Genomic DNA, 27,878 nt, shown 5'->3' with positions numbered 1-27,878 from the left:
TACTGTATCTAGTGATGAAGTACTGGTACCTTTATACTGTATATAGTGCTGAAGTACTGGTACCTTTATACTGTATCTAGTGCTGAAGTACTGGTACCTTTATACTGTATCTAGTGTTGAAGTACTGGTACCTTTATACTGTATCTAGTGCTGAAGTACTGGTACCTTTATACTGTATCTAGTGCTGAAGTACTGGTACCTTTATACTGTATCTAGTGCTGAAGTACTGGTACCTTTATACTGTATCTAGTGCTGAAGTACTGGTACCTTTATACTGTATCTAGTGCTGAAGTACTGGTACCTTTATATCTAGTGATGAAGTACTGGTACCTTTATATCTAGTGATGAAGTACTGGTACCTCTTTATATCTAGTGATGAAGTACTGGTACCTCTTTATATCTAGTGATGAAGTACTGGTACCTCTTTATATCTAGTGATGAAGTACTGGTACCTCTTTATATCTAGTGCTGAAGTACTGGTACCTCTTTATATCTAGTGATGAAGTACTGGTACCTTTATACTGTATCTAGTGCTGAAGTACTGGTACCTTTATATCTAGTGATGAAGTACTGGTACCTCTTTATATCTAGTGATGAAGTACTGGTACCTCTTTATATCTAGTGATGAAGTACTGGTACCTTTATACTGTATCTACTGCTGAAGTACTGGTACCTCTTTATCTAGTGCTGAAGTACTGGTACCTTTATACTGTATCTAGTGCTGAAGTACTGGTACCTTTATATTGTATCTAGTGCTGAAGTACTGGTACCTCTTTATCTAGTGCTGAAGTACTGGTACCTTTATACTGTATCTAGTGCTGAAGTACTGGTACCTTTATACTGTATCTAGTGCTGAAGTACTGGTACCTCTTTATCTAGTGCTGAAGTACTGGTACCTTTATACTGTATCTAGTGCTGAAGTACTGGTACCTTTATACTGTATCTAGTGCTGAAGTACTGGTACCTCTTTATCTAGTGCTGAAGTACTGGTACCTTTATACTGTATCTAGTGCTGAAGTACTGGTACCTTTATACTGTATCTAGTGCTGAAGTACTGGTACCTTTATACTGTATCTAGTGCTGAAGTACTGGTACCTTTATACTGTATCTAGTGCTGAAGTACTGGTACCTTTATACTGTATCTAGTGCTGAAGTACTGGTACCTTTATACTGTATCTAGTGCTGAAGTACTGGTACCTTTATACTGTATCTAGTGCTGAAGTACTGGTACCTTTATACTGTATCTAGTGCTGAAGTACTGGTACCTTTATACTGTATCTAGTGCTGAAGTACTGGTACCTTTATACTGTAGATCTAGTGCTGAAGTACTGGTACCTTTATACTGTATCTAGTGCTGAAGTACTGGTACCTTTATACTGTAGCTAGTGCTGAAGTACTGTTACCTTTATATTGTATCTAGTGCTGAAGTACTGGTACCTTTATACTGTAGCTAGTGCTGAAGTACTGTTACCTTTATATTGTATCTAGTGCTGAAGTACTGGTACCTCTTTATATCTAGTGATGAAGTACTGGTACCTTTATACTGTATCTAGTGCTGAAGTACTGGTACCTCTTTATATAGTGTTGAAGTACTGGTACCTTTATACTGTATCTAGTGATGAAGTACTGGTACCTTTATACTGTATCTAGTGCTGAAGTACTGGTACCTTTATACTGTATCTAGTGCTGAAGTACTGGTACCTTTATACTGTATCTAGTGCTGAAGTACTGGTACCTTTATACTGTATCTAGTGATGAAGTACTGGTACCTTTATACTGTATCTAGTGCTGAAGTACTGGTACCTTTATACTGTATCTAGTGCTGAAGTACTGGTACCTTTATACTGTATCTAGTGCTGAAGTACTGGTACCTTTATACTGTATCTAGTGCTGAAGTACTGGTACCTTTATACTGTATCTAGTGCTGAAGTACTGGTACCTTTATACTGTATCTAGTGCTGAAGTACTGGTACCTTTATACTGTATCTAGTGCTGAAGTACTGGTACCTTTATACTGTATCTAGTGATGAAGTACTGGTACCTTTATACTGTATCTAGTGATGAAGTACTGGTACCTTTATACTGTATCTACTTCTAGTGCTGAAGTACTGGTACCTTTATACTGTATCTACTTCTAGTGCTGAAGTACTGGTACCTCTTTATATCTAGTGATGAAGTACTGGTACCTTTATACTGTAGATCTAGTGTTGAAGTACTGGTACCTTTATACTGTATCTAGTGCTGAAGTACTGGTACCTTTATACTGTATCTAGTGCTGAAGTACTGGTACCTTTATACTGTAGATCTAGTGTTGAAGTACTGGTACCTTTATACTGTATCTAGTGTTGAAGTACTGGTACCTTTATACTGTATCTACTTCTAGTGCTGAAGTACTGGTACCTCTTTATATCTAGTGATGAAGTACTGGTACCTTTATACTGTAGATCTAGTGTTGAAGTACTGGTACCTTTATACTGTATCTAGTGCTGAAGTACTGGTACCTTTATACTGTATCTAGTGCTGAAGTACTGGTACCTTTATACTGTAGATCTAGTGTTGAAGTACTGGTACCTTTATACTGTATCTAGTGTTGAAGTACTGGTACCTTTATACTGTATCTAGTGCTGAAGTACTGGTACCTTTATACTGTATCTAGTGTTGAAGTACTGGTACCTTTATACTGTATCTAGTGCTGAAGTACTGGTACCTTTATACTGTATCTAGTGTTGAAGTACTGGTACCTTTATACTGTATCTAGTGCTGAAGTACTGGTACCTTTATACTGTATCTAGTGCTGAAGTACTGGTACCTTTATACTGTATCTAGTGCTGAAGTACTTGTACCTTTATACTGTATCTAGTGCTGAAGTACTGGTACCTTTATACTGTATCTAGTGCTGAAGTACTGGTACCTTTATACTGTATCTAGTGCTGAAGTACTGGTACCTTTATACTGTATCTAGTGCTGAAGTACTGGTACCTTTATACTGTATCTAGTGCTGAAGTACTGGTACCTTTATACTGTATCTAGTGCTGAAGTACTGGTACCTTTATACTGTATCTAGTGCTGAAGTACTGGTACCTTTATACTGTATCTAGTGCTGAAGTACTGGTACCTTTATACTGTATCTACTGCTGAAGTACTGGTACCTTTATACTGTATCTAGTGCTGAAGTACTGGTACCTTTATACTGTATCTAGTGCTGAAGTACTGGTACCTTTATACTGTATCTAGTGCTGAAGTACTGGTACCTTTATACTGTATCTAGTGCTGAAGTACTGGTACCTCTTTATATCTAGTGATGAAGTACTGGTACCTTTATACTGTATCTAGTGCTGAAGTACTGGTACCTTTATACTGTATCTAGTGCTGAAGTACTGGTACCTTTATATCTAGTGATGAAGTACTGGTACCTCTTTATATCTAGTGCTGAAGTACTGGTACCTCTTTATATCTAGTGCTGAAGTACTGGTACCTCTTTATATCTAGTGATGAAGTACTTGTACCTCTTTATATCTAGTGATGAAGTACTGGTACCTTTATATCTAGTGATGAAGTACTGGTACCTCTTTATATCTAATGATGAAGTACTTGTACCTCTTTATATCTAGTGATGAAGTACTGGTACCTTTATATCTAGTGCTGAAGTACTGGTACCTTTATACTGTATCTAGTGCTGAAGTACTGGTACCTTTATACTGTATCTAGTGCTGAAGTACTGGTACCTTTATACTGTATCTAGTGCTGAAGTACTGGTACCTTTATACTGTATCTAGTGCTGAAGTACTGGTACATTTATACTGTATCTAGTGCTGAAGTACTGGTACCTTTATACTGTATCTAGTGCTGAAGTACTGGTACCTTTATACTGTATCTAGTGCTGAAGTACTGGTACCTTTATACTGTATCTAGTGATGAAGTACTGTTACCTTTATACTGTATCTAGTGCTGAAGTACTGGTACCTTTATACTGTATCTAGTGCTGAAGTACTGGTACCTTTATACTGTATCTAGTGCTGAAGTACTGGTACCTTTATACTGTATCTAGTGCTGAAGTACTGGTACCTCTTTATATCTAGTGCTGAAGTACTGGTACCTCTTTATATCTAGTGATGAAGTACTGGTACCTTTATACTGTATCTAGTGCTGAAGTACTGGTACCTCTTTATATAGTGTTGAAGTACTGGTACCTTTATACTGTATCTAGTGATGAAGTACTGGTACCTTTATACTGTATCTAGTGCTGAAGTACTGGTACCTTTATACTGTATCTAGTGCTGAAGTACTGGTACCTTTATACTGTATCTAGTGCTGAAGTACTGGTACCTTTATACTGTATCTAGTGCTGAAGTACTGGTACCTTTATACTGTATCTAGTGCTGAAGTACTGGTACCTTTATACTGTATCTAGTGCTGAAGTACTGGTACCTCTATACTGTATCTAGTGCTGAAGTACTGGTACCTCTTTATATAGTGTTGAAGTACTGGTACCTTTATACTGTATCTAGTGATGAAGTACTGGTACCTTTATACTGTATCTAGTGCTGAAGTACTGGTACCTTTATACTGTATCTAGTGCTGAAGTACTGGTACCTTTATACTGTAGCTAGTGCTGAAGTACTGGTACCTTTATACTGTATCTAGTGCTGAAGTACTGGTACCTCTATACTGTATCTAGTGCTGAAGTACTGGTACCTTTATACTGTATCTAGTGCTGAAGTACTGGTACCTTTATACTGTAGCTAGTGCTGAAGTACTGGTACCTTTATACTGTATCTAGTGCTGAAGTACTGGTACCTCTATACTGTATCTAGTGCTGAAGTACTGGTACCTTTATACTGTATCTAGTGCTGAAGTACTGGTACCTCTTTATATCTAGTGCTGAAGTACTGGTACCTCTTTATATCTAGTGATGAAGTACTGGTACCTCTTTATATCTAGTGCTGAAGTACTGGTACCTCTTTATATCTAGTGCTGAAGTACTGGTACCTTTATACTGTATCTAGTGCTGAAGTACTGGTACCTTTATACTGTATCTACTTCTAGTGCTGAAGTACTGGTACCTTTATACTGTATCTAGTGCTGAAGTACTGGTACCTTTATACTGTATCTAGTGCTGAAGTACTGGTACCTTTATACTGTATCTAGTGCTGAAGTACTGGTACCTTTATACTGTATCTAGTGCTGAAGTACTGGTACCTTTATACTGTATCTAGTGCTGAAGTACTGGTACCTTTATACTGTATCTAGTGCTGAAGTACTGGTACCTTTATACTGTATCTAGTGCTGAAGTACTGGTACATTTATACTGTATCTAGTGCTGAAGTACTGGTACCTTTATACTGTATCTAGTGATGAAGTACTGGTACCTTTATACTGTATCTAGTGCTGAAGTACTGGTACATTTATACTGTATCTAGTGCTGAAGTACTGGTACCTCTTTATATCTAGTGATGAAGTACTGGTACCTCTTTATATCTAGTGCTGAAGTACTGGTACCTCTTTATATCTAGTGATGAAGTACTGGTACCTCTTTATATCTAGTGATGAAGTACTGGTACCTCTTTATATCTAGTGATGAAGTACTGGTACCTCTTTATATCTAGTGATGAAGTACTTGTACCTCTTTATATCTAGTGATGAAGTACTGGTACCTCTTTATATCTAGTGCTGAAGTACTGGTACCTTTATACTGTATCTAGTGCTGAAGTACTGGTACCTCTTTATATCTAGTGCTGAAGTACTGGTACCTCTTTATATCTAGTGCTGAAGTACTGGTACCTTTATACTGTATCTACTGCTGATGTACTGGTACCTTTATATTGTATCTAGTGCTGAAGTACTTGTACCTTTATACTGTATCTAGTGCTGAAGTACTGGTACCTCTTTATATCTAGTGATGAAGTCCAAACTGGGCCAGTGCTCCCTTACTTTCTCTGGAGCCCAGGATTGGAACAAGCTGCCTATCCCCATCAAGCAGAGCTTGAGCCTCCACAGCTTCAAGAGAAGCGTCAGGAAGTGGCTCATGGACAGAATAGAAGAATAGCCCCCTATAGTTTGAATGGGTTTCCAATCAGTTTTTAGTTATTGTGGGGTATACAATTTTAGCGATAGGTTAGTCTTATAATGTTTTAAATGTATGAGTGTTGTGTTATTGTCGTGTTTTTTGTTGTGGCCTAACAGCCCTGGGACCATGACGGAAATAAGGGTTTTACTCTTTCTCATGTTATCCTTTGGATCCTTGTTGTGTGTTTTTAATCCATCAATAAAATAAAATCAAATCAAAATCAAAGTACCGGTACCTTTAGCCTACATCTGATGATTATAGGCACAGCATATTTGTGCCTATAATCATTTTCATATAATCAAAGTATTTTGTGATGCAGGAGATGTGTTTATTATTCATCTGTTACAACTAATAATAACTAATAATAACATTCAACATTAAAACATTTTATTAATTCATAACAATGAATCAATTAAGGTAGTCGTAGACTGGACACTGCTACGCTCTACTCAAACCATCCCTCAAGGCTTTCTCAGAGACTGAAGACTAGATGTGACATTCCTCCATGCAACACTCTGATGTAAACAGTACTGTATGTCGTTGACTTGTACGGCAATACAAATATTTACGTCTGCCAACTTGTGTTTAGAGTGTTTGAACCTGCAGATGACTATCTTGTGGCCTCAGGCTCCTGTTCTCCGGTGTCTCTAACCATCTGAGGAAGATATTTGCACGGGACCAGAGCCATCTGGCACGGCACGGGACAAGTATCACATTATTACCATTGAATAGAGAATCCACACCAACCCCAACCTCTAAGTTTACCAGAGGTGTGTTCGTACAGGTGAGACCAAACGTGACTCACCCCCTGATGTGACCTTTACCACGCAAAACTGAACAGATTCTCACATGCCATGACATGTGGGTAATATGTCAAATATTATATATTCTGCTGTCAGCAGCATTTCATCATGCCACAGTGGCTGCAGCTAATATCACAACAGTGCAATAATGCATGGTATGAAAATAACAAGTTAAAGCGCTGTGACAACCGAGCAAGAAGAAAATAATAGGGCGGACCCCTCTTATAGTTGGTTAATCGAGTCATACATCAGACCAGCAATACATCAATCGCACAGACTTTTTATCACCACGCCCTTTATCACAACTCAGGGAATAAACCAGGATTAGATGGTGTTTGTTCATAAATCATGCTGAAGACCATCGTTGCCCAGAAATACTGTAGTCATTACCTCTTAGTTTTAGTTAATTTGGAGATTCATGAGAGTAATATTAAATGTCTGCAGATGACTGGGGAAGTAGGCCTGAAAACGGATCAAACCTAACTTTTCACAATGGTGTGAACGCTCAATGGTGGCCAGTGTTGGAAAGTAATTGCTTGACTTACTGTAACATGATGCACTAAGTAAACAAACAATGTTCAAACAATGTTCTGCCAACAGGTTTTCTACAGGATTTCTACAGGTTTTATATACAGGTGTTATACAGGCCAAATACAATGGTGGCCAATGGGAACAGTGTCTGTTCTTTTCTGGCCACTAGGGGGCGTATTCAAGATAATCAGATCTCCACCACCCGCTACACTAAACCTACAGAGGAGAACAGCATTCTCCATGCCACAAGTTCTCATCCTACCTCCTTGAAAAAAAGGAATCGATATTTGAGACATAAACCTGAAACGTGTACCACTCCTGACTGAGGATTTAGAACTGCAGGCTGATGTGGCCTTTCAGCGTCAGTCATGAATATTCAAATAGGCAAAATGTCATGGTCGGCGTCTCATCATTGCAGCCCTAGCTGCGAGAAACATGCAGTGTTTAAAACAATACTTCCCCAGTCGCTCGCGCCCCCTGTCATGCCTCAGCAGCACTGATCTGCTTGGGCCATATTAATTGACCCCACTAATTAGCTATAACTCCACACAGGATTTTTTTAACCCTATGTGAGCCAGATCTGATCAGATATGTATGTTAAAGGTAGAGTCTGTAATGCCGTCAAACAGCGACCTCTAGGCAAAAGTAGTAGGTTGTTGTAGGTTGGAGTTTTATTAGTCACTTATTATACTGTGTTTTTTTCCAGACCTCATCATGGCAGAGCCTGAGGTGTGGCCAGCCATAGCAACCCCTCCCCCTATTCCTGCTCAACTCCAATCCCACACATCAGACCAAAACTAAAATATTTAAACAAAGTGCAATAACCAGGTGGGCCTATTTTGCCTAGAGGTCACTGTTTGACTACATTACAGATTCTAAAGAAAAGATTACAGAAACAGTACAAAGTACATGGCGGCTTCCAAGGACAGTACACAGTATGGTGGTAATATTAGTCGTAATATAATAAACTATTTAGAAAGCATTTATAAAAAATTCTAAGTGAGAGACAGGGAGACCAGAGAGAGACAGAGAGAGAGACAGAGAGAAAGAGAGAGAGAGAGAGAGAGAGAGAGAGAGAGAGAGAGAGAGAGAGAGAGAGAGAGAGAGAGAGAGAGGGGGAGAGAGAGGGAGGAGACAGGGAGAGGGGAGAGAGTGGAGAGGGTTATGCAACGTTACAAATCTGATTCTCTGTGTCTGCTTGAGTAACCTGTGTGCTGAAGCATGGAGGAGTCTCTGTGTCAGATGATACCAGCTGGAACACGCCTCAGCTGTGTGTGTGTGTGTGTGTGTGTGTGTGTGTGTGTGTGTGTGTGTGTGTGTGTGTGTGTGTGTGTGTGTGTGTGTGTGTGTGTGTGTGTGTGTGTGTGTGTGTGTGTGTGCGTGTGTGTGTGTGTGTGTGTGTGTGTGTGTGTGTGTGTGTGTGTGTGTGTGTGTGTGTGTGTGTGTGTGTGTGTGTGTGTGTGAGCAGTGGCAGGTTGTAACAGGAGTGGTTGCTAACCAGTATGTGTTTATTATAAAACCACTACAAAGGCTACTGGAGAATACCACAACACTCCAGAGAGAGAGAGAGAGAGAGAGAGAGAGAGAGAGAGAGAGAGAGAGAGAGAGAGAGAGAGAGAGAGAGAGAGAGAGAGAGAGAGAGAGAGAGAGAGAGAGAGAGAGAGAAAGAGAGAGAGAGAGAGAGAGAGAGAGAGAGAGAGAGAGAGAGAGAGAGAGAGAGAGAGAGAGAGAGAGAGAGAGAGAGAGAGAGAGAGGACTGAAGGCCCTGGTGTGAAGCAGTAACGATTGCTTTAGTGTTCAGGTGTGTCACTCTCTGCTATCAAGTTCAAACTCAAAAGGAGCCCAACCCAACGTTTATAGCTCTACACTGGCTCTAAGTTTGGACACGGACACACACACACACACACACACACACACACACACACACACACACACACACACACACACACACACACACACACACACACACACACCCGCATTTCATTGTATACCTGTATGCCGTGACAATTAAAACTCTTGACTTGACTTGACTTGACACACACACTTTCTTTAAAGGGATGTCCTCAGAGTAGGTGAACTTTGTCCTCAGGGCTTGTGTAAGTAAGGACATCATCTGTTATGAATATAACAATGTGTGCCTTCAATAAGCCCTCCTTCCTCTACATACAGCGTGGATCCAAACGCATGACTTCTTGAAGGTAAACAGTTCATTGTGCCAAGAGTGGTTAAAGGGGAACTATCTTATAAATTGCGCATTCCTCCAGTTCAGATGAGACAAGGTCCTCCCCCAGTGAACTAAGCCATTCTGAATTTAGTGTATATGTGACGTGTAAGAATTCTCATCTGATCCACCGCCCACAATCAACAATGACCAAAACGGAGCGAGTGGAAATAATGCGGAAGCGGTTATCCCTGTCTGACACTTGAACTTCCCCAAAAGAGAGAAAGAGAGAGAGAGAGGGAGAGACAGGGAGAGAGAGAGAGGGTCTCATACGGAGCGATCTCTCCTCTGTCTCTCCCCCTGCATTTGACACACAGACTCGCGACTCAAAGCGTGCACATGCATATTCTGATCCATGCAATAATATTCACGGGGTATATTTTGTCATTTGAAACAAGTTACCAATGCATTGTCCCATGGGATTATGCCCCCCTGCGGCTAAATTAATTAGTCCCTCTCTATCTCTCTATCTCTCTCTCTCCCCCAAAAGGTATCTGCCAGTGCAGTGGGTAACTCAAAGCGCATTGTGAGTATGGGCGGAGCCCAGCCAAAAACAGCTTGGAATCTTGAAGGGCAGAAACGAAGGTTATCCTATAACCCTAGTTATATGAGTATTGGTGAGTGCTCCGCTCACTTTTGGAATGTTCCCCTATCATCATATATGCTTTCAGCAACCATGCACCCACATCCGTCCGGCCACGCCCACATCTGCCCACGAATATAAGCGAGGGGCATGTGGCCGCACTCCACTCCTTCCCCAGTCTTTTTTTTTTTTTTTTTTTACTTTATTTTTTAGCGTTTAACGCTTTTCTGGTCAAGCATGACCGACAGATACAGGGTGAAACGGGATATAGATCAGGGGAAGACATTCTGATAAATGACGGCGGGTCCGGGAATCGAACTCGGAGTCCACCAGATCCGTGACGCAGCACGTGTTTTCCCCGACGCTGAAATAGCGCCGAGATATGCGGTGAGCTACTGGAGCCCCCTCTTCCCCAGTCTTTCAACGCAAAAAACGGAAGACCAATAGGGGTCCTCAGTGAGTGAATAGCGGAGCACTCACCAATACTGATATAACTGGGTTATAGGATAACCTTGGTTATATAGCGTATTGGTTCATGCTCCGCTCACTTTTGGAATAAAAGAGCGGAGCAGAGCTCTAAGAGCTCGACAAATGTACCCGCTGAGGTCCCCTACAACCATCAGAATACCGGGGAGGGTCCTGGCCCTCCCACCCCCCCTAGTGAGGGGCGGGAGGGGGACAGGACACAGACTGTGCGAAGAGGGAACAGCACCCAACAAACGCACAGGGTGAGCAGACCGTGGGACAGAAGGGCCCGCCACAACCCGGTCCCGCACGCTACCAGTACGTGAAAACAAAAAGCCCGCGTCACAGCTCCCACACCTCGTGGGGTCGGGTCGTTAGACCCCGATGCTACCCGCAAGGTATTCCGAGGGGTCGGGATTCGAAAAACCCAGACCCTGCGGGTGAAGCCATCTAGGTCCCAGCCCCAGGCCACACAAGGCGGACTTACCGCCGATTCCGGGGGCCAGGACCCCTAGAAAAGGGGCCTGGAGGGAGCTGCCGTAGCTCACCGCATATCTCGGCGCTATTTCTGCGTCGGGGAAAACCGTGCTCGTCACGGATCTGGGGGACACGAGTTCGATTCCCGGACCCGCCGTCATTTCTCAGAATGTCTTCCCCTGCTCTACATCCCATTTCAACCTGTTTCTGTCGGTCATGCTTGACCAGAAAAGCGATAAACGCTAAAAAAGAAAGTTTAAAAAAAAGAAGAAAAGGGTCCTGGTGAGGTCAACAAGGCCGTGGCATCGAGACCTCTCCAGGCGTTCACTGGTGACACCACCCTCTACACCGCCAGCATATCGGACAGGGGGGGGAGGCTCCAAAGAACCTCCTGAAGAGGCTCTGAAACTCCCTAAGGAGGAGGCTCTGAGGCTCTCCGAGGAGGCTTCCCCCCCCACAATCTCGTGGGGTCAGCTGACGTACCGGGGAGACAACACTCCAAGGAGGTTGATCCCATAATCCAGGCCGACAGGTAACAGGAGCAGAACTCGACCTGCGCCCTGAGGACTGCGAACTACACAGGCACGCCTAAAGGGGCTGACTGCAAGAACAGTATCCCGGCGGGAAGGGTGTTCGGTATGCCGTGCACAATGTCATAATCCCGTGGGGCCACGAACCTCGCGGAGTCGGGGTCAACCAACTCCGCCAGTGAACTCATTCCGCCACGAACCCTGACCCTGCCAATTTATTAATCCCGCAGGGTCAGGTTTCAGAGAAAGAGTTTGACACAATTGGCAGACGTCATAAACATGTGGGGGCATACTCTCGGGGAGCAGGGGTTAGGGTTGGGGTTAGGGTTAACCCTAGGTAACGCTAACCCCCTAACCCTAACTCTAACCCTAACCCCCTAACCCGAACCTGTCCAGTTCTGCGACTAGGGTGAAAGGTGTGACACTTGTTGTTCACACGCTTAACTCAATGGACGCCAACAACGATTTAATACGTGTTAGCCCGCCAATCGTTGAACGCCAACCACATATATACGTTATTATGAACGTTATTTCTTTTATTCGCTATTTCCATTCATAATTCATCCTGCTGTGCTCTGGAAATGTGTGGCACTGTGTCTGAGATCGCAACGGTCCGATACCGCCACCTGGTGGTATGCGGCCGATGTTGCACTTACTTTCTGAAGGAAGTATGACTCTGTGCCAGCCTTTCCATTAGCAGGTAATTACCGGTATTTGACCGGCAAAATATGTTGAAGTCCGAATATTTAAATCTCTCCGGTCATAATGTCCGGTGAAAATAATTCCTCTAAGCACAATTTTATTATTTGAATTGTATTAAAATAGGCTAAAATTAAATAGCCTATGCGATGAATGAAACAATCATTACATTTGTTTCATTGTCGCTTCACTCTGATAAAGCGCGGATGGCGCCGCTCAGATGTGAATCTTTTTTTTCTTTCTTTTTTTGAGCCTGTCTGGCCACCATAACGACAAACAGGTATACGAGCAAGAGAGAGAGATGGCCAAACAAGCTAAGCTTAACAAATATTTCATGAAACCAAGCACAAGCAGGTCTAATAATAATGACAACGAAGATGAGTCTTCTGAAGTCACAGAGACCGCCGATGTCGTGGTGGCTCCCGCGGAAAAGAAACAGAAATGTTGAGCGTTCAGGCCCGAGTGGAAAGTTAAATTCTCCTGGCTGAGGTGCGACATTATAGTCTAGTAGTCTAGCCTCTATGATGTACGAGAGATAACATTGATTGAACGTACACAAAGTACACTTTATTGATTGAACCACAAAGAGCATCCCCAGTCTGCTGCTACCGTTGCAAGCCTCGCAGACGTCCACCTGTTCCAGTGGGGATCTATCAAAGTCGAACCAACCAGACGACCCCGCTGTTCTCGCAGGTACAAAACGGATAGGCACAACGAGAGACGGGGTGAGTGAGTGTTGACATTTTTTAATCATATGCAACTGTTGGTTGACTGCCGTGTCACATAGTTATGATTCTGCTAATCAATTTCTCATTCTTCGCTTGATGTAATTAATACAAATGTCCAATATAACGGAATTCGTTAGCTCATAAAAATGTGATTATAACAGACTGCTGTTTAAAACTCTGACCGGAATTTCTCGAATATGTCCGGGGATAGAAATCTTGCAGGACACCCAGACCGGCACGAATATGTTCTAACGGAAACGCTGCTCTGTGCATCACTGAAACTCTTCCGGGTGGAGTTTTCTTGTAACGTGGATCAAGCTATACACTCGATCGCATTGAATTGCCTTCGGGATGCCAGAATCATTATGCTTTTGGGGGTTATGGCGTGGGCCAAATCGACATATGATCTAGCAGATGGCAATCAAATAATTGGAATATTCTTTTTGCAATCTCATCGGCCACAGGTAAGAGCAATCTAACGTTAATTTCAGCTTGGTTGTCCATTGTTCTCATAGCCATCGCTCTGATCAACGTATGCTGTTGCACTAACGAATGCCGTTATTGACAATCAATTAATCATAAACGACCCCCCCCCCCTTTCATGCATGCATGATGGAACATAATATACCGATCATATGCATTTGAATTTTTTATTGTAGCGTGTATAGGGACGAAATGCCAATGGATTAAGTATAATATTATCGCGGCCTATTACTAGCGTTCCAGGAATTATCCTAGACCACTCTAAAACTATACTTATATTGATCACGGTATAAAACGACAATGTATGGATGGAAAAAATATTCCTTTTTCATATCTTGAACGATAGATACTCGATGTCAAATGGGCCATAGTATTGCATATATAGCTATAATATTTAAATAGTTATATGCATTTGACCAGAATTGCGACAAGGGTGACTCGAGGGTTAAAACAGTGTAAACAATGAGTTGGTATATTAGTCATTCAGGAAGCCATGGATTATACAGTACTGCACCTATACAGGTCGACTCATCCACTTATAAAGGGCTAGTCTAGTCCAGACTGTTCAATTATTACTCACTGTATAATAATGTTTCCTGTATTACAACATCTTGATGTTGCTGAATGAATGGCTGGATGTTTATGACACTTTTCTACAGTACTACTCAAATCGCTTTACAATGGAATGACTTTCAGTAGGCTTGGTGGGAATCAAACCCCACAGAGCAAAGCACCTCTGCCGTGGAAACGTGAATGTTTCCATTAGTGCAAAACTCCAAGAACTCCACCCACTGAGCTACACAGGGCCACACAGTATTTACTGTATCGGATACATTCGTGTTTGATGTGGGATCATTTGACCAGATTATTTCACGGAGACAGACAACAGAGTCTTTGATTAAGGACAGAGTTTACTGACAGGATGACATGTTGCAACACGGAGACCTAGGTTACAGCAATGGCCCTATCCTAGATCTCTATAGAATGGCAAACTAACTAAGTATTTAATACATGACAGTAGAAATAAATAAGTGGAGCATTGACAATAGATATGATGTAGAGATTATAAGAGAGGTATGGATAATGACGTATATATTATTGGGAAAGTGTGTGTGTAATAGATGAGACAGAGAGAGATGGCTGAAGCAGTGACAACTGCTTTAGTGTGCAGGTGTGTCTCTGCTATCAAGTTCAAACACAGTAAAGTGTGTTGGTAAATGTCCCTGTCAGTGTTTACTTTCTTACCCTGGAGATCCATAAGGAAAATTCTCTCTCTCTCTCTCTCTCTCTCTCTCTCTCTCTCTCTCTCTCTCTCTCTCTCTCTCTCTCTCTCTCTCTCTCTCTCTCTCTCTCTCTCTCTCTCTCTCTCTCTCTCTCTCTCTCTCTCTCTCTCCACCGAACCTCATTGCAATACATGCATTCTTGTGATGCGAGGACCCACCGCAAAAAGGCTCATGACCTAATAGTGTACAGGTCCTGTACAGGTATGGCAAGTGCAGCACTCCAAGCAACTATTCTCCACCATCAACCACCTCCTCAAACCCCAAATATCACTTCACTCCGACTCCTCTGAGGAACAGTGTAGCAACTTTGCCACCTTCTTCAGGACCAAAGTTGACACCATCCGCTCCATCCTCTCTAGCCCCTCTGCCCCTCCAGTCCAAACAGTTGACCCACAGCCGGCGACTACTCCACCTCTCTGCTGCTTTTCAATCATCACACAGCGAGAGGTTCAGGAAATCGTCAGGAAAATGAAGCCTTCCACTTGTATCCTGGGCCCCTTTCCCTCAGCCCTGGTGAAATACAATATTGTCACTATGAGCCCTCTCATCACCAAGGTCATAAACCTCTCTCTCCAGGCTGGCCATGTCCCCTCTGCCCTTAAAACTGCAGTCATAAAACCACTAACTAAAAAACCCTCCCTAGACCCGAAAATCTTGGCTAAGTAACTACAGACCCATATCCAACCTCCCATTCCTGTCCAAGGTGCTGGAGAAGGTAGTTGCCGCTCAGCTTCAGGACCACCTAAACTCACCCACCAATGCCTCTACGGAAACGCCCCCCTATACCTCAAAGAACTCATCACCCCTCACTCCTCCTCTCGACATCTCCGCTCTGGCCAGGCAAACCTCCTCCAGCGCCCAAGGACCAATCTCTGCACTATGGGATATATCAGGCTTTTTGCTCTTCCGCTCCCAGTCTGTGGAATGCTCTCCCTGACTACCTGGGAGCACCACAGACTGTGGATGCTTTCAAGAAAGGCCTCAAAACTCACCTTTTTAGTAGAGCCTTCTGTTGACTTTTTATCAAATGTTTTGCTCCACACATTTTATGTTCTTTTACCAATTTCTTTTATTTATTCTATGTTTCTCTATGTTATTCTATGTTTAGTCTTGCCTATTTTTTTTTATTCTTTCTTCCTTTATTCTTGCTAGTTTTTATGTTCTTTTAACTGTAGCGCTTTGAGATTTGCCCCGCAATTGTAAAGCGCATTACAAATAAAATCGATTATTATTATTATTATTATTATTATTATTATTATTATTATTATTATTATTATTATTATTATTATTATTATTATTATTATTATTATTATTATTATTATTATTATTATTATGGTGAAGTTGAGCTTTTCTAGTGGGACCGGTCTGGACTGAAGGCTTTACGGCAGCATTACTCGTTACATAGACTGATGGGTAATTCATCAACAAAGACATACATTGGGTCAAGTTCTGAGTCAGTCAAGTCTCCTTTAATGACATTTCTAGTTCAGGTGCTCAGAAGGAGTATCTCTACAATCGCTGCATGATATGGGTTTATTTATTGGTAACTTGGTTTCTTCCTATGTACATGTATGCGTGCGTGTGCGTCTATTGCTTCCTCTGTCACACAGTTGGCCAAGCTGCAGTGCCTTATTCGTCGTCCAAACACAACCGCATACGCCTGTCCCAGCATCCTGTTATACAGCAGGCAGTGGAGGGTGACGGGAAAGATGGACGAAAGAAAGAGGGACGACTTGGACCATAGGTTTTTCGCAGGGCAGCAGGTTAGACAGTACCGGCAGATCGTTGGTTCAAATCCCCAAAAAGGGAAAACCTGATGGTAGGCCCACACACATCTAGTGTGGCAGTTTGGACTGTTCAGTCTTCATTAGATAGTCAGTCAGGCAGTCAGTCAACCAGCCAGCCAGCCAGGCAGACAGTCCAACAGTCAATCAGGAAGCCAGTTAGATGTCCATAGTATTCTCATGATGTGTCATGCCAACCAATCAGTGATGCGTGATACTTCTTTGTGGGTGAGCAAAGAGAGGTGTCATTTCCTAAACTAGCCACACCTTAGGAAACGGAAAGCATCAGCATCAGCATGGTACTGGGGTTTCTCAGCTCGGAGCTGCAAAAGCTGTCCATGTTATGTGTCAATGCATCAAACACAGACAGACCTCTGTTTCTGAGATCTGGCCGTTTTCATTGTGCCAAAAATATTCCACTACCGACTGAGGGTCACTAAAGGCTGCCATCTGTCACTATGGCAACCAGGATTCCTGACAGTGACAGCATGACAGATACAAAGAAGAGATTTAACTGGGGTGAGAGAGGGGAGGGGGGGGAGAGAGAGAGAGAGAGAGAGAGAGAGAGAGAGAGAGAGAGAGAGACAAACAGACAGACAGACAGACAGACAGACAGACAGACAGACAGACAGACAGACAGACAGACAGACAGACAGACAGACAGACAGACAGACAGACAGACAGACAGACAGACAGACAGTAAGGCTGAGCCTGAATGTTCGAACGTTCGAACGTTCGTTATGTTAACATTCGAATTCTAAATCAAAATTCGAATTTTTAATTTTTAATAAAAATAAAAATTATGTTTCTTTTATGTGTCTATTCATTCGGTTTGAACCAATGTGGTTTTTCTTCACAGTTGCAGATAAAGCAGATACAATTAGGCTACACTAATATTATAGTATTAAAAAAACATTATATTCATTAAAGAAAGTTGATTTAATAAAATGGAGACTCATTTAATCAGATTAATCACTTTATTAAAATTGAGGATTTAGTTTGAGGATATTTAAAAAAAATAATAATAATAATTTAAAACTTTGAATATATATATAAATATATATATATATTTTATTTTTTTTAATTAAAAACTAAGGTTCGAACGTTCGTTCGTAAAACCCTGACGAAGTTCGAATCCCAAAAACAGGCTTCGGGGACAGCCTTAACAGACAGACAGACAGACTATGAGAGACAGACAGAGAGAGAGAGACACAGACAGACAGAGAGAGAGAGCGAGACGGACAGAGCAGTGACCTGCTGATTCTGTCCTCATCAGCTTCCAGTCGGCTGCTTTCATTGTGTCCTCCTGAGCCTTGAACCCTGCTCTGCTCTGGGACAGAGGGGTGGGCCAGGAGCTGGAGAGCGCTAGGCTAGGGGGGGTGTTTCAAGTTTCAAGTTTCTTTAATATTTGTCATACAGAAGTACAGAATACTTTTATACAAAATGCTACTGTTACGCTCCAGAGACTGTGCAAGACAAGATAAGTATGAAATAAAATAACATAGTAAAATTAGAAGTAAAAAAATGAGGTCACAGTGTTCAGTTTAGACATATGTACAATGTTCGATGCAGAATAGACGTAGTTACCATACAATATACAATACTGTGCAGTGTACTAATATACAATACTATATAGTGCAAGGCAGAAATGGGACGAGGTGCAATTTAGGTACAGTTCACAGTAGGTGTACGAGTTGTAGTGCAAATCCTTTATCAATAAATATAAAGTGTAAAGTGTGTTTGTGTGATCTAAAGTGTGGAGAGTGGGTGCTGCAGTGTGTTGTTTGTTTGAGTGAGTGTGTGCGTGTGGGTGTGTGTGCTGTGTGCATTTGATGGTTGTTGCATAGTGTTTATTGTTCGTTTAGCAGCCTGATGGCCTGGGGATAGAAGCTTCTTCTGAGTCTTTCTGTGCTCGCCTTAAGACTCCGGTATCGCTTGCCTGACCGCAGCAGTTCAAAGAGGCAGTTGTTCGGGTGGCTCGAGTCCTTAATAATTCTCTTAGCCTTCCCCTTGCACCGCTTGTTGTAAATGTTCTGGAGGGTGGGAAGCCCCCCTCCAATTGTGCGTTCGGCTGAACGTGTCACTCTTTGTAGTCTGCTACGGTCTTGTGCAGTGCTATTCCCAAACCAGGAGGTGATGTTGCCGGTCAGGATGCTCTCTATTGTACATGAGTAGAAGTTCCTAAGGATCTTCTGACTGACTTGGAACTTCCTTAGGCGCCTGAGGAAGTAGAGGCGTTGTCGTGCCTTCTTCACAACACTGTCAATGTGTGTGGTCCATGTCAAGTCCTCGGATATGTGGGCTCCGAGGTACTTGAAACTGTTCACTCTCTCAACCGGTGCCCCGTCGATGCTGAGGGGGCTGTAGTCCTTGACCCCCGACCTCCTGAAGTCCACAATCATCTCTTTTGTTTTGCTGACGTTCAGGGAGAGGCAGTTCTCCTGACACCACTGTGACAGGTTCTCTACCTCTTCCAGGTAGGCCCTTTCGTCGTTGGCAGAGATCAGGCCCACCACTACTGTGTCATCAGCAAATTTGATGATGGTGTTGTTGTTCCGCTGTGCTACGCAGTCATGTGTGTACAGGGAGTAGAGGAGGGGGCTCAGAACACAGCCCTGGGGGGCCCCTATGTTGAGCGTGATGGATGAGGAGGTGCAGTTGCCGGCTCTTACCACCTGGGGTCTGCCCGTCAGGAAGTCCAAGACCCACTGGCAGAGGTCATAGTTCAAGCCCAGGTCCCTGAGCTTGGCTATGAGTTTGGAGGGGACTATGGTATTGAATGCTGAGCTGTAGTCGATGAACAGCATTCTCACATAGTTCCCCTGCCTCTTGTCCAGGTGTGATGCTGCTGTGTGCAGCACATGGGCTATGGCGTCCTCCGTGGACCTGTTGGGGCGATATGCAAATTGCAGAGGGTCCAGGTTGATGGGGAGGGAGGAACAGATGTAGCCCTTCACTAGCTTCTCAAAGCACTTCATGGCTATGGAGGTGAGGGCTACAGGGCGGTAGTCGTTGAGGCAAGCGGGCGTAGATTTTTTGGGTACAGGGATGATGGTGGACTTCTTCAGACAGGTGGGGATGACAGCCTGTTCCAAGGACAGGTTGAAGATGTCAGTGAATACCGGGGCCAGTTGGTCGGCACAGACTTTTAGGACGCGGCCGGGGATGCCGTCTGGTCCTGCTGCCTTCCTGATATTCACTTTTTTAAAGATCCGTCTCACCTCATGCTCTGTTACCCTGAACACTGAGTCTCCATCAGCAGACCCCCCCCCCCCCCCCATTGCCGTGGTTTGTAGGCTGGTGTTGTTATTCCCAGCCTCAAACCTCGCATAGAATGAATTGAGATCATTTGCTAAGGAGATGTCACTGTTCAGTTTGAGGGGGGTGCCTTTGTAGTCTGTCATTGTTCTGAGGCCCTGCCACATGCCTCTAGAGTCAGCCTGTTCAAACTGAAGTTCAACTTTATCCCTGTAGCGCCGTTTTGCCTCTATTACTGCTCTCCTGACGTTGTATCTTGCCATCTTGTGTTCTTCCATGTTGCCTGTCACCAGCCCGGTGTTGTATGCTGATGTGCGCACTTTCAGAGCCTCACGGACGGATTTGTCTACCCAGGGCTTTTGATTTGGGTAGATTTTAATTTTGGTGGAGGGGATTGTTTCTTCTACCAGAGTACAGACATAGTCAATTACCGTTTCGGTGTATTCGTTAATATTGGCTGTGTTATCACGGAATACACTCCAGTCTGTGCATTCAAGTGCAGCTTGGAGTGACTCCTCTGACGTCACGGCCCAACGCTTAACCTCTCGCGAGACCACCGGCGTTCGCTTGAGACTTTGTTTGTACTTTGGCAAAAGAAAGATGGCGGCGTGATCGCTTTTACCGAATGGACTAAGAGCCTGTGACTTGTACCCATTCTTAAATTGTGAGTATACATGGTCTAATATGTTCTCGCCTCTGGTGGGACAGGTCACATGCTGATAGAAATTCGGCAACACCTTTTTAAGACGCGCGCTGTTGAAATCACCCAGAACCAAAATGGCAGCGTCAACATTAGCTGTCTGGAGTTTGTTTACCTCGTCGTGAAGTTTTGAAAGTGCGACCCCAGTGTTCGCGTGTGGTGGAATGTACACTCCGATGAGGATGATGGACGTTAACTCTCTTGGGAGGAAGAAGGGTTATACGCAAGGGTCTCATTATCAGTGGATTATTCGCTTGCGTTCAGTCACTTCATTCATTTTCAGCGGAACGGGCCGTGGCTCTCAGGTCAAATGCAACGCGGGGGAGGGTGGGGTGATGAGTCAACCTTCATGAGTGGCACCTTGCGACTACACAGGGACTTTACTTGCTCCCCGCCGTTCCCTGTCACGACTTGATCTTCTCCCATAGGTAGTGTAGTTTTCGGTAGGTGTTAATGAGACCGTGGTGTTAGGAGTCGAGGGCTGTGGTTAAGCACCGTTAGGGGATTATGGTGAGGTTAGTGGTTCGCAACAGGCGGCCGAGGCCCACAAGAGAGAGCCTCAGGGACCTGCCAGTGGGGGCCTTGAGATGCAAGAATGATTCAATCACAAAATGTCATAATTACATATACATTACATAAAAAGTAATAATTCAACTACATAATAAATAACACATTGGAATAAATTAATTGGAATTTTTGCTTTGTAAATATTACTTGTAATATTATATACTACAAGTCTCCTGTGGGGGGCCCTGGAATAACTCCTTGGATAGAGCAGGGCCATAGCAGGGCCATAGCAGGGCCACAGTAAGGCCATAGCAAGGCCATAGCATGGCCACAATAGGGTCACAGCAGGGCCACAGTAAGGCCATAGCAAGGCCATAGCATGGCCACAATAGGGTCACAGCAGGGCCACAATAAGGCTATAGCAATGCCACAGCATGGCCACAATAGGGTCAGAGCAGGGCCATAGCAGGGCCACAGTAAGGCCATAGCAAGGCTATAGGGCTCTAATGCGAACATTTCACTCCCATTTGCCCCTAAAAATGTATTTGTGTGAACCGGAAAAATTATTTAGGAACACACTGTGCGAGTAATAGTTTTGAGTAGTGGGCGTGTCAATGAAAAAATGGCGTGTCAATGAAGAAATATCACAGAATGTCAAAGAACAGGGTTACGTTCGTAACCTAACGCGTTATTGTGATGACGTAATCAAAACGCATTTCATTAGACACAGACCAGCTCGGAGTCGGACCTTCAATTTAATTTAATTGATGCGAGACACTAAGCTAACTAAGTTAGCCGCCAAGCTAACTATCGTTAGCCATACCCTAGAGACAGTGGAGTGACTCCACGACACCAAGGGGGGCTCAAAGATAACTTCACATTTATCAGTCTGGAATTAATGTATGCATTCAAAAGTGCTGAATAAATGTTTTATGGACCCATAATAGTGATTATTAATATTATTTAAGTTAAGTTTAGCCATAATCATGTCTTTTGCCATAATCAGGTAGCTGAACAACATTGGTAAAAAAATAAATACATTATATATATATATTTAATTTATATTAATCATATTCGGCCTTTCGGCATTCGGTTTTCGGCCAACTGTTTCCTATTTTCGGTTTCGGACAATAATTTCCCATTCGGTGCATCCCTACTGCTAACTCTAACTAAGCTAACCTGCTAAAGCTAACTACTGTAAGCTATCCCTGGGAATGCTCAGATGAATTAAATAATTGTATAAAGAATTTTCCATGTTCTGTCATCTAATAATATATTATATTATAGGAAGTGACCCGATAAACTGTGCATCTTGAGTAGAAGGAAACAAAACAAACACCGGGGCGCGCACTGCAAAACAAGTACGCGTGGAACATGTCTCGTGGACAGATGAGGAAGTAAAAGCCCTGATAGAAATATGGTCAGACGAGCTAATTAAACAGCTGCTTGTGGCCACAACGAGGTGTACAAGTTGTTTAGCGAGAGAATGATGGCAATGAGCTTCAATCGAACAAACGACCAATGTCACATCAAAGTTAAAAAAGCATTTCAGCAATATATGAGAATAATGTGTGTGCGCTGGGCTGCTCCGGGGAATAATGTGGTGTGTGTGTGTGTATGTGTGTGCGCTGGGCTGGGCTGGGCTGCTTCGCAGAATGATGTGGTGTACTGTAGTCAGTGGTGCGTTATTGAAATCATCTGGGGTGACACGCACCACGTGCACGCTCGCTCCCGGCGCGTGCGCGCGCTCCCGCGAATGCGCATTTAATGTCCCCTCGCTTGGGCACAGACTAAAGACAGTGCCTAATTGCCTCTACGAATGGAATGTAACACGTCTTCACAACAAGGTTAGGTGTGAATGTGTCTGAGAACGTATTTAACACACCTTTCAAAAACACTCTCAAAAAACACTGGCCCCTGTAAATGTCCGAACACAACCCCCGCCAACACCCCCCCCCCCCCCCCACTCCTACCCCCCCCCCCCCCCAACCACCTCCAATGTACAGTCCCACCCCCACCTACCCAATCCAATGTACAGTTTCTACGCCTAATGTATATACTCTTTTCTTTCTGGACTCTTTTTGTATCACAAATACAGTACTGTAATTGCAAATCTGGTATGTCATAAATGTATAGATGTAGCAGTACTGTCTATCTGTATGTCATGTATGTCATATATGTTACGATGAATTGGAAATGGGGGACCCTGGTGGAAACAAGACGAAAGTCTTTCTCTGGTCTGCATCCCCTTAACAATTGTATGTATTGAGCTGTACTGCACTGTACCCATTCTGCAATCTGTTAATAAAGTTTTCATTCATTCATTCATGACGACCGGAGCTATTGATATGCAAATAGCGAGTGAGGTTACACACCGTGCTACCCCGTCCCATGAACAACGCATGCCTGACTGTAGTATGTGTGTGCGCTGGGCTGCTTCACCGAATAATGTGGTGTATGTGTGTGCGCTGGGCTGGGCTGCTTCGCAGAATAATGTGGTGTACTGTACAGTATGTGTGTGCGCTGGGCTGCTTCACAGAATAATGTGGTGTATGTGTATGTGCGCTGTAGAGCTGTCCCCGAAGCCTGTTTTTGGGATTCTATATATCCAATAGACGGGCGCCCTTTTCGATCGTGTTTGATTGATTGATTGATTGATTGATTGAAAACTTTATTAACAGATTGCAGAATGGGTACAGTACAGTACAGCTCAATACATACAATTGTTAAGGGGATACAGACCAGAGAAAGTCTTTCGTCTTGTTTACATCAGGGTCCCCCATTTTCAATTCATCATAACATATGACATATACATGACATACAGATAGACAGTACTGCTACATCTATACATTTATGACATACCAGATTTGCAAATACAGTACTGTTTGTGATACGAAAAGAGTCCAGAAAAGAGAGTATATACATTTGACGTAGACGCGTGACATTGTTCAGAAAGTTTGGTGCACTTGACAAATTGCAGTGTGAAAGCAAACCGAACCAAATGAAGAATGCAACAATGTTGCAACTTCACCCCCCCCCCCCCCCCGAATCGCACAGAGTCCAGTCCACCAAACTATTATGTGAAAGCGACCATGCATGTAATGAATAGTTTGCTAATAAACTCTGTTACGTTTTACTGTTTACTACTCTTTGTGTGCTCCTAAATGTCTTTGTGTGCTCCTAAATGTTTTCATGTAGGAGCACATGTGGCTCCTTGGGAAAGAAGTTAGCGTAGCCATATAGCAGGGCCATAGCAGGGCCACAGTAAGGCCATATAGCAGGGCCACAATAAGGCCATATAGCAGGGCCATAGCATGGCCACAGTACGGCCATAGCATAGTCACAGCAGGGCTGAGCAGGGCCATAGCCAGGCCACAGCAGAGCCACAGCAATGCCGAGCAGGGCCATGGTAGGGCCATAGCACAGCAAAAAGATTGCTGTGTATCACATTTTCATTTACATTAAATCATTCAGCTGACGCTTTTATCCAAAGCCACTTACAAACAGGTCAGCAGCTTGGCGGCTAAGGGTAAGTGTCCGTCTAGCATCCTTAATGACTGAGATTGTATATACTGTATATAAACAGTATGTAATTCCTGTCTAGGCAGGGTGTCAGTGCTGGCGAAGACCAGAATGCCTGAAACGTGTTTGTTTATTGTCTGCTGCTATGCATTAAAAATAACACATTTAAACTTATTTTGTGAGTGCGGATTTTCCATTTTTTAATGCTGCGTTTTAAGATTCTGTCCCCTTTATGAATATACGTTTTGTGAGCTAAGTGTGCCAGATGCCAGTCCCTGGTACTTAGCCTAGCACCACAACATAAGAAAGGCCCGCTGCAAGCTTAGTTATTTCCAAAACAATTAAAGGATACAAATAAATGTCCTGTTGTTGTCTTTTGCCCAGACTTCTGTCTGCCTCTTGAGTCTTGACTTTTTATCCCATGCCCATCCTGGCCTATACACCATCTACAAGTTATTACATGTGTCCCACTGTCAGCCAGGGGACATGTTAGAGGGAACGTACCAACCTGCCTCCTGGCAAGTTAAATCTGAACACTCACTGACCCGGGGGAGATTCGCTAAGATACGCATTATGCTCTTTTCAGCAACGCCGCACTTACTGTAGACAGCTAAACGCATTCATACCTGGAAGAAGCTGACCAGAACAACTACGGTCTGATGCTGACGCTGATGCCCAGTGAGTAGCTCAACAGGAGAGGTTGCTCAAGGGCACTTCAACAGGGAAACAACGTATTTGAAAGCCACAGGGGTGCAAACCACCAACATGTGATCTACTGTATGACTTAGGCCTACATTAGGATAACATGTGATCTACTGTATGACTTAGGCCTACATTAGTATAACATGTGATCTACTGTATGACTTAGGCCTACATTAGGATAACATGTGATCTACTGTATGACTTAGGCCTACATTAGGATAACATGTGATCTACTGTATGACTTAAGTCTTACATTAGGATAACATGTGATCTACTGTATGACTTAAGTCTTACATTAGGATAACATGTGATCTACTGTATGACTTAGGCCTACATTAGGATAACATGTGATCTACTGTATGACTTAGGCCTACATTAGTATAACATGTGATCTACTGTATGACTTAAGTCTTACATTAGGATAACATGTGATCTACTGTATGACTTAGGTCTACATTATGATAACATGTGATCTACTGTATGACTTAGGCCTACATTAGTATAACATGTGATCTACTGTATGACTTAGGCCTACATTAGGATACCATGTGATCTACTGTATGACTTGGCCTACATTAGGATACCATGTGATCTACTGTATGACTTAAGCCTACATTAGGATAACATGTGATCTACTGTATGACTTAAGCTTACATTAGGATTGATCAAATATTGACTACTATCATTTATCTCTTTCAGTGGAAACATAATGTGAATGTGATGAATTATGATATTATGGCAACAATTCTGTCTAAATGAATGACAACTAGCACATTAACTAAAATGTCCGACTTTACAATGTGATAAACATAAATTTGATTATTTAATTAATGTGATTTGTGGTTATAATCATTTTTTTATCGTGATTATTGTGATGTTAATTTCTTCAATATTGCCCAGCCCTGGACTACATATGGAATATATGAATCAGTAATACTGTGTCTCAAACATTATGTGGTAGCCCACCATAATATCAGACAAGCCTATATCTCAAAAATAGACTTCCCAATAGTATTGCGCTTGTGCTGTATACACAGTGTCTTCTCCACCTCAACCTCCCATCTCAGCCACAGACTAAACTACCTAGAATGTATGGGAAACAGGCAAACAGCATAAGTTTAACCCCAGTCATTCTAGCCCGGTGTTCTGCGAAATTCTACTACTTCCTCGCAGAACACCGGCCCCTGGCCTGGCTGGAGTCTATCTGAATCAGACATGCAATTACTGATGAATTGAAAATGGGGGACCCTGATGTAAACAAGACGAAAGTCTTTCTCTGGTCTGCATCCCCTTAACAATTGTGTGTATTGAGCTGTACTGTATTGTACCCATTCTGCAATCTGTTAATAAAGTTTTCAATCAATCAATCAATCAATCAATCAATCAATCAATCAATCAATGCCATGGATTGTGTGTGTGTGTGTGTGTGTGTGTGTGTGTGTGTGTGCGTGTGTGTGTGCGTGTGTGTGTGTGTGTGTGTAAGTGTGTGTGCGTGTGTGTGTACAACAGCTGCCATCATAGAAGGTGTGGTTTAAGAAACTCACCTACTGTACCTGCCTAAACTGTTGTCGTTGTTTTGATTTGGTTACATTTTGACAGGAAATACCTTTGTTAATGTAGTTTGTATGCAACATTTTAAACACAATTTATAATCATTATAATGATTGTTGTTATTATTATATTATTATTATTATTATTATTATTATTATACAGTTTAGTATTACTCACAAACAATCTACTTCCTCCCGGCATACAGGAGTATAAGGAGCCTGTCTGAAGCTGTTCAGTTTATATATCCTCAGGAGTCAGACACAAACTTGAATTATGTCTGCTGCTCTCACGTGTAACACAATGTAAACATTACAGACTAGCCTGCTTTAGTAAACTTTCAAATCCAACCTGTAGAATAGATGAATCCCCTTTAAATAGCCAGTGCACCTCTCCCTCTCTTTCTCTTTTTCTCTCTCTTTCTCTTTGCACTTGACGCATGGGAATATTTCTCGATCGTGAATTCCACGGCATCATCGCAAACTCATTCAAACCGCTAAAGTCAACATTGTCGGCATAGCAAGTAGCCAATGACATTGATCAGATTCATAGTGGCAATTGCAGTACTTACAGAGAATGAAAAGCAGAAATAAAAGCGTCTTCTTGTTTGGTTCTAATTCCATCCTTGCCCTTGGCAGCGGAAATCAACACTGAGTTTAGCCGTAATAAATTCCTTGATATCTGATAGGATATTTGTTGACCAGCGTAACTTCCGACGGCTAAACTAAACTGAGGTCTCGCTGATTAAAGTTTAATTCCGAGTCACACAGACAGTAGGCGTGGACCACGCTGGTGAAAGAGAGAGAGAGAGAGAGAGAGAGAGAGATGAGAGAGAGAGAGAGAGAGAGAGAGAGAGAGAGAGAGAGAGAGAGAGAGCTCTGCGGTCAAGCACCACAAAAATTAAGAATTCCATTTTAGATTAGATTAAAATGTATTGTCATTATACAGCACAAGTACATTACAACAAAAATAACTGTAGTATCCAAC

General features: G+C 42.8%; 1 protein-coding gene across 1 annotated transcript in view; it reads right to left on the bottom strand.

Annotated features, from left to right (window-relative positions):
- LOC311237319 (integrin alpha-2-like) overlaps window positions 1-27,620 on the bottom strand; it is a 134,114-nt gene extending 106,494 nt beyond the window's left edge. The window contains exon 1 of the mRNA XM_084325138.1: window positions 27,463-27,620. Coding sequence (XP_084181264.1) covers window positions 27,463-27,514 — 52 coding nt within the window. The 5' untranslated portion in view covers window positions 27,515-27,620. The remainder of the gene's footprint in view (window positions 1-27,462) is intronic.
- Window positions 27,621-27,878: the final 258 nt, after the last annotated feature.

This window comes from Notolepis coatsorum (genome assembly GCF_963971535.1).
Source record: "Notolepis coatsorum genome assembly, chromosome: 11".
Classification (NCBI taxonomy): domain Eukaryota; kingdom Metazoa; phylum Chordata; class Actinopteri; order Aulopiformes; family Paralepididae; genus Notolepis; species Notolepis coatsorum.
This window is presented reverse-complemented; position numbering and strand designations above follow the sequence as displayed.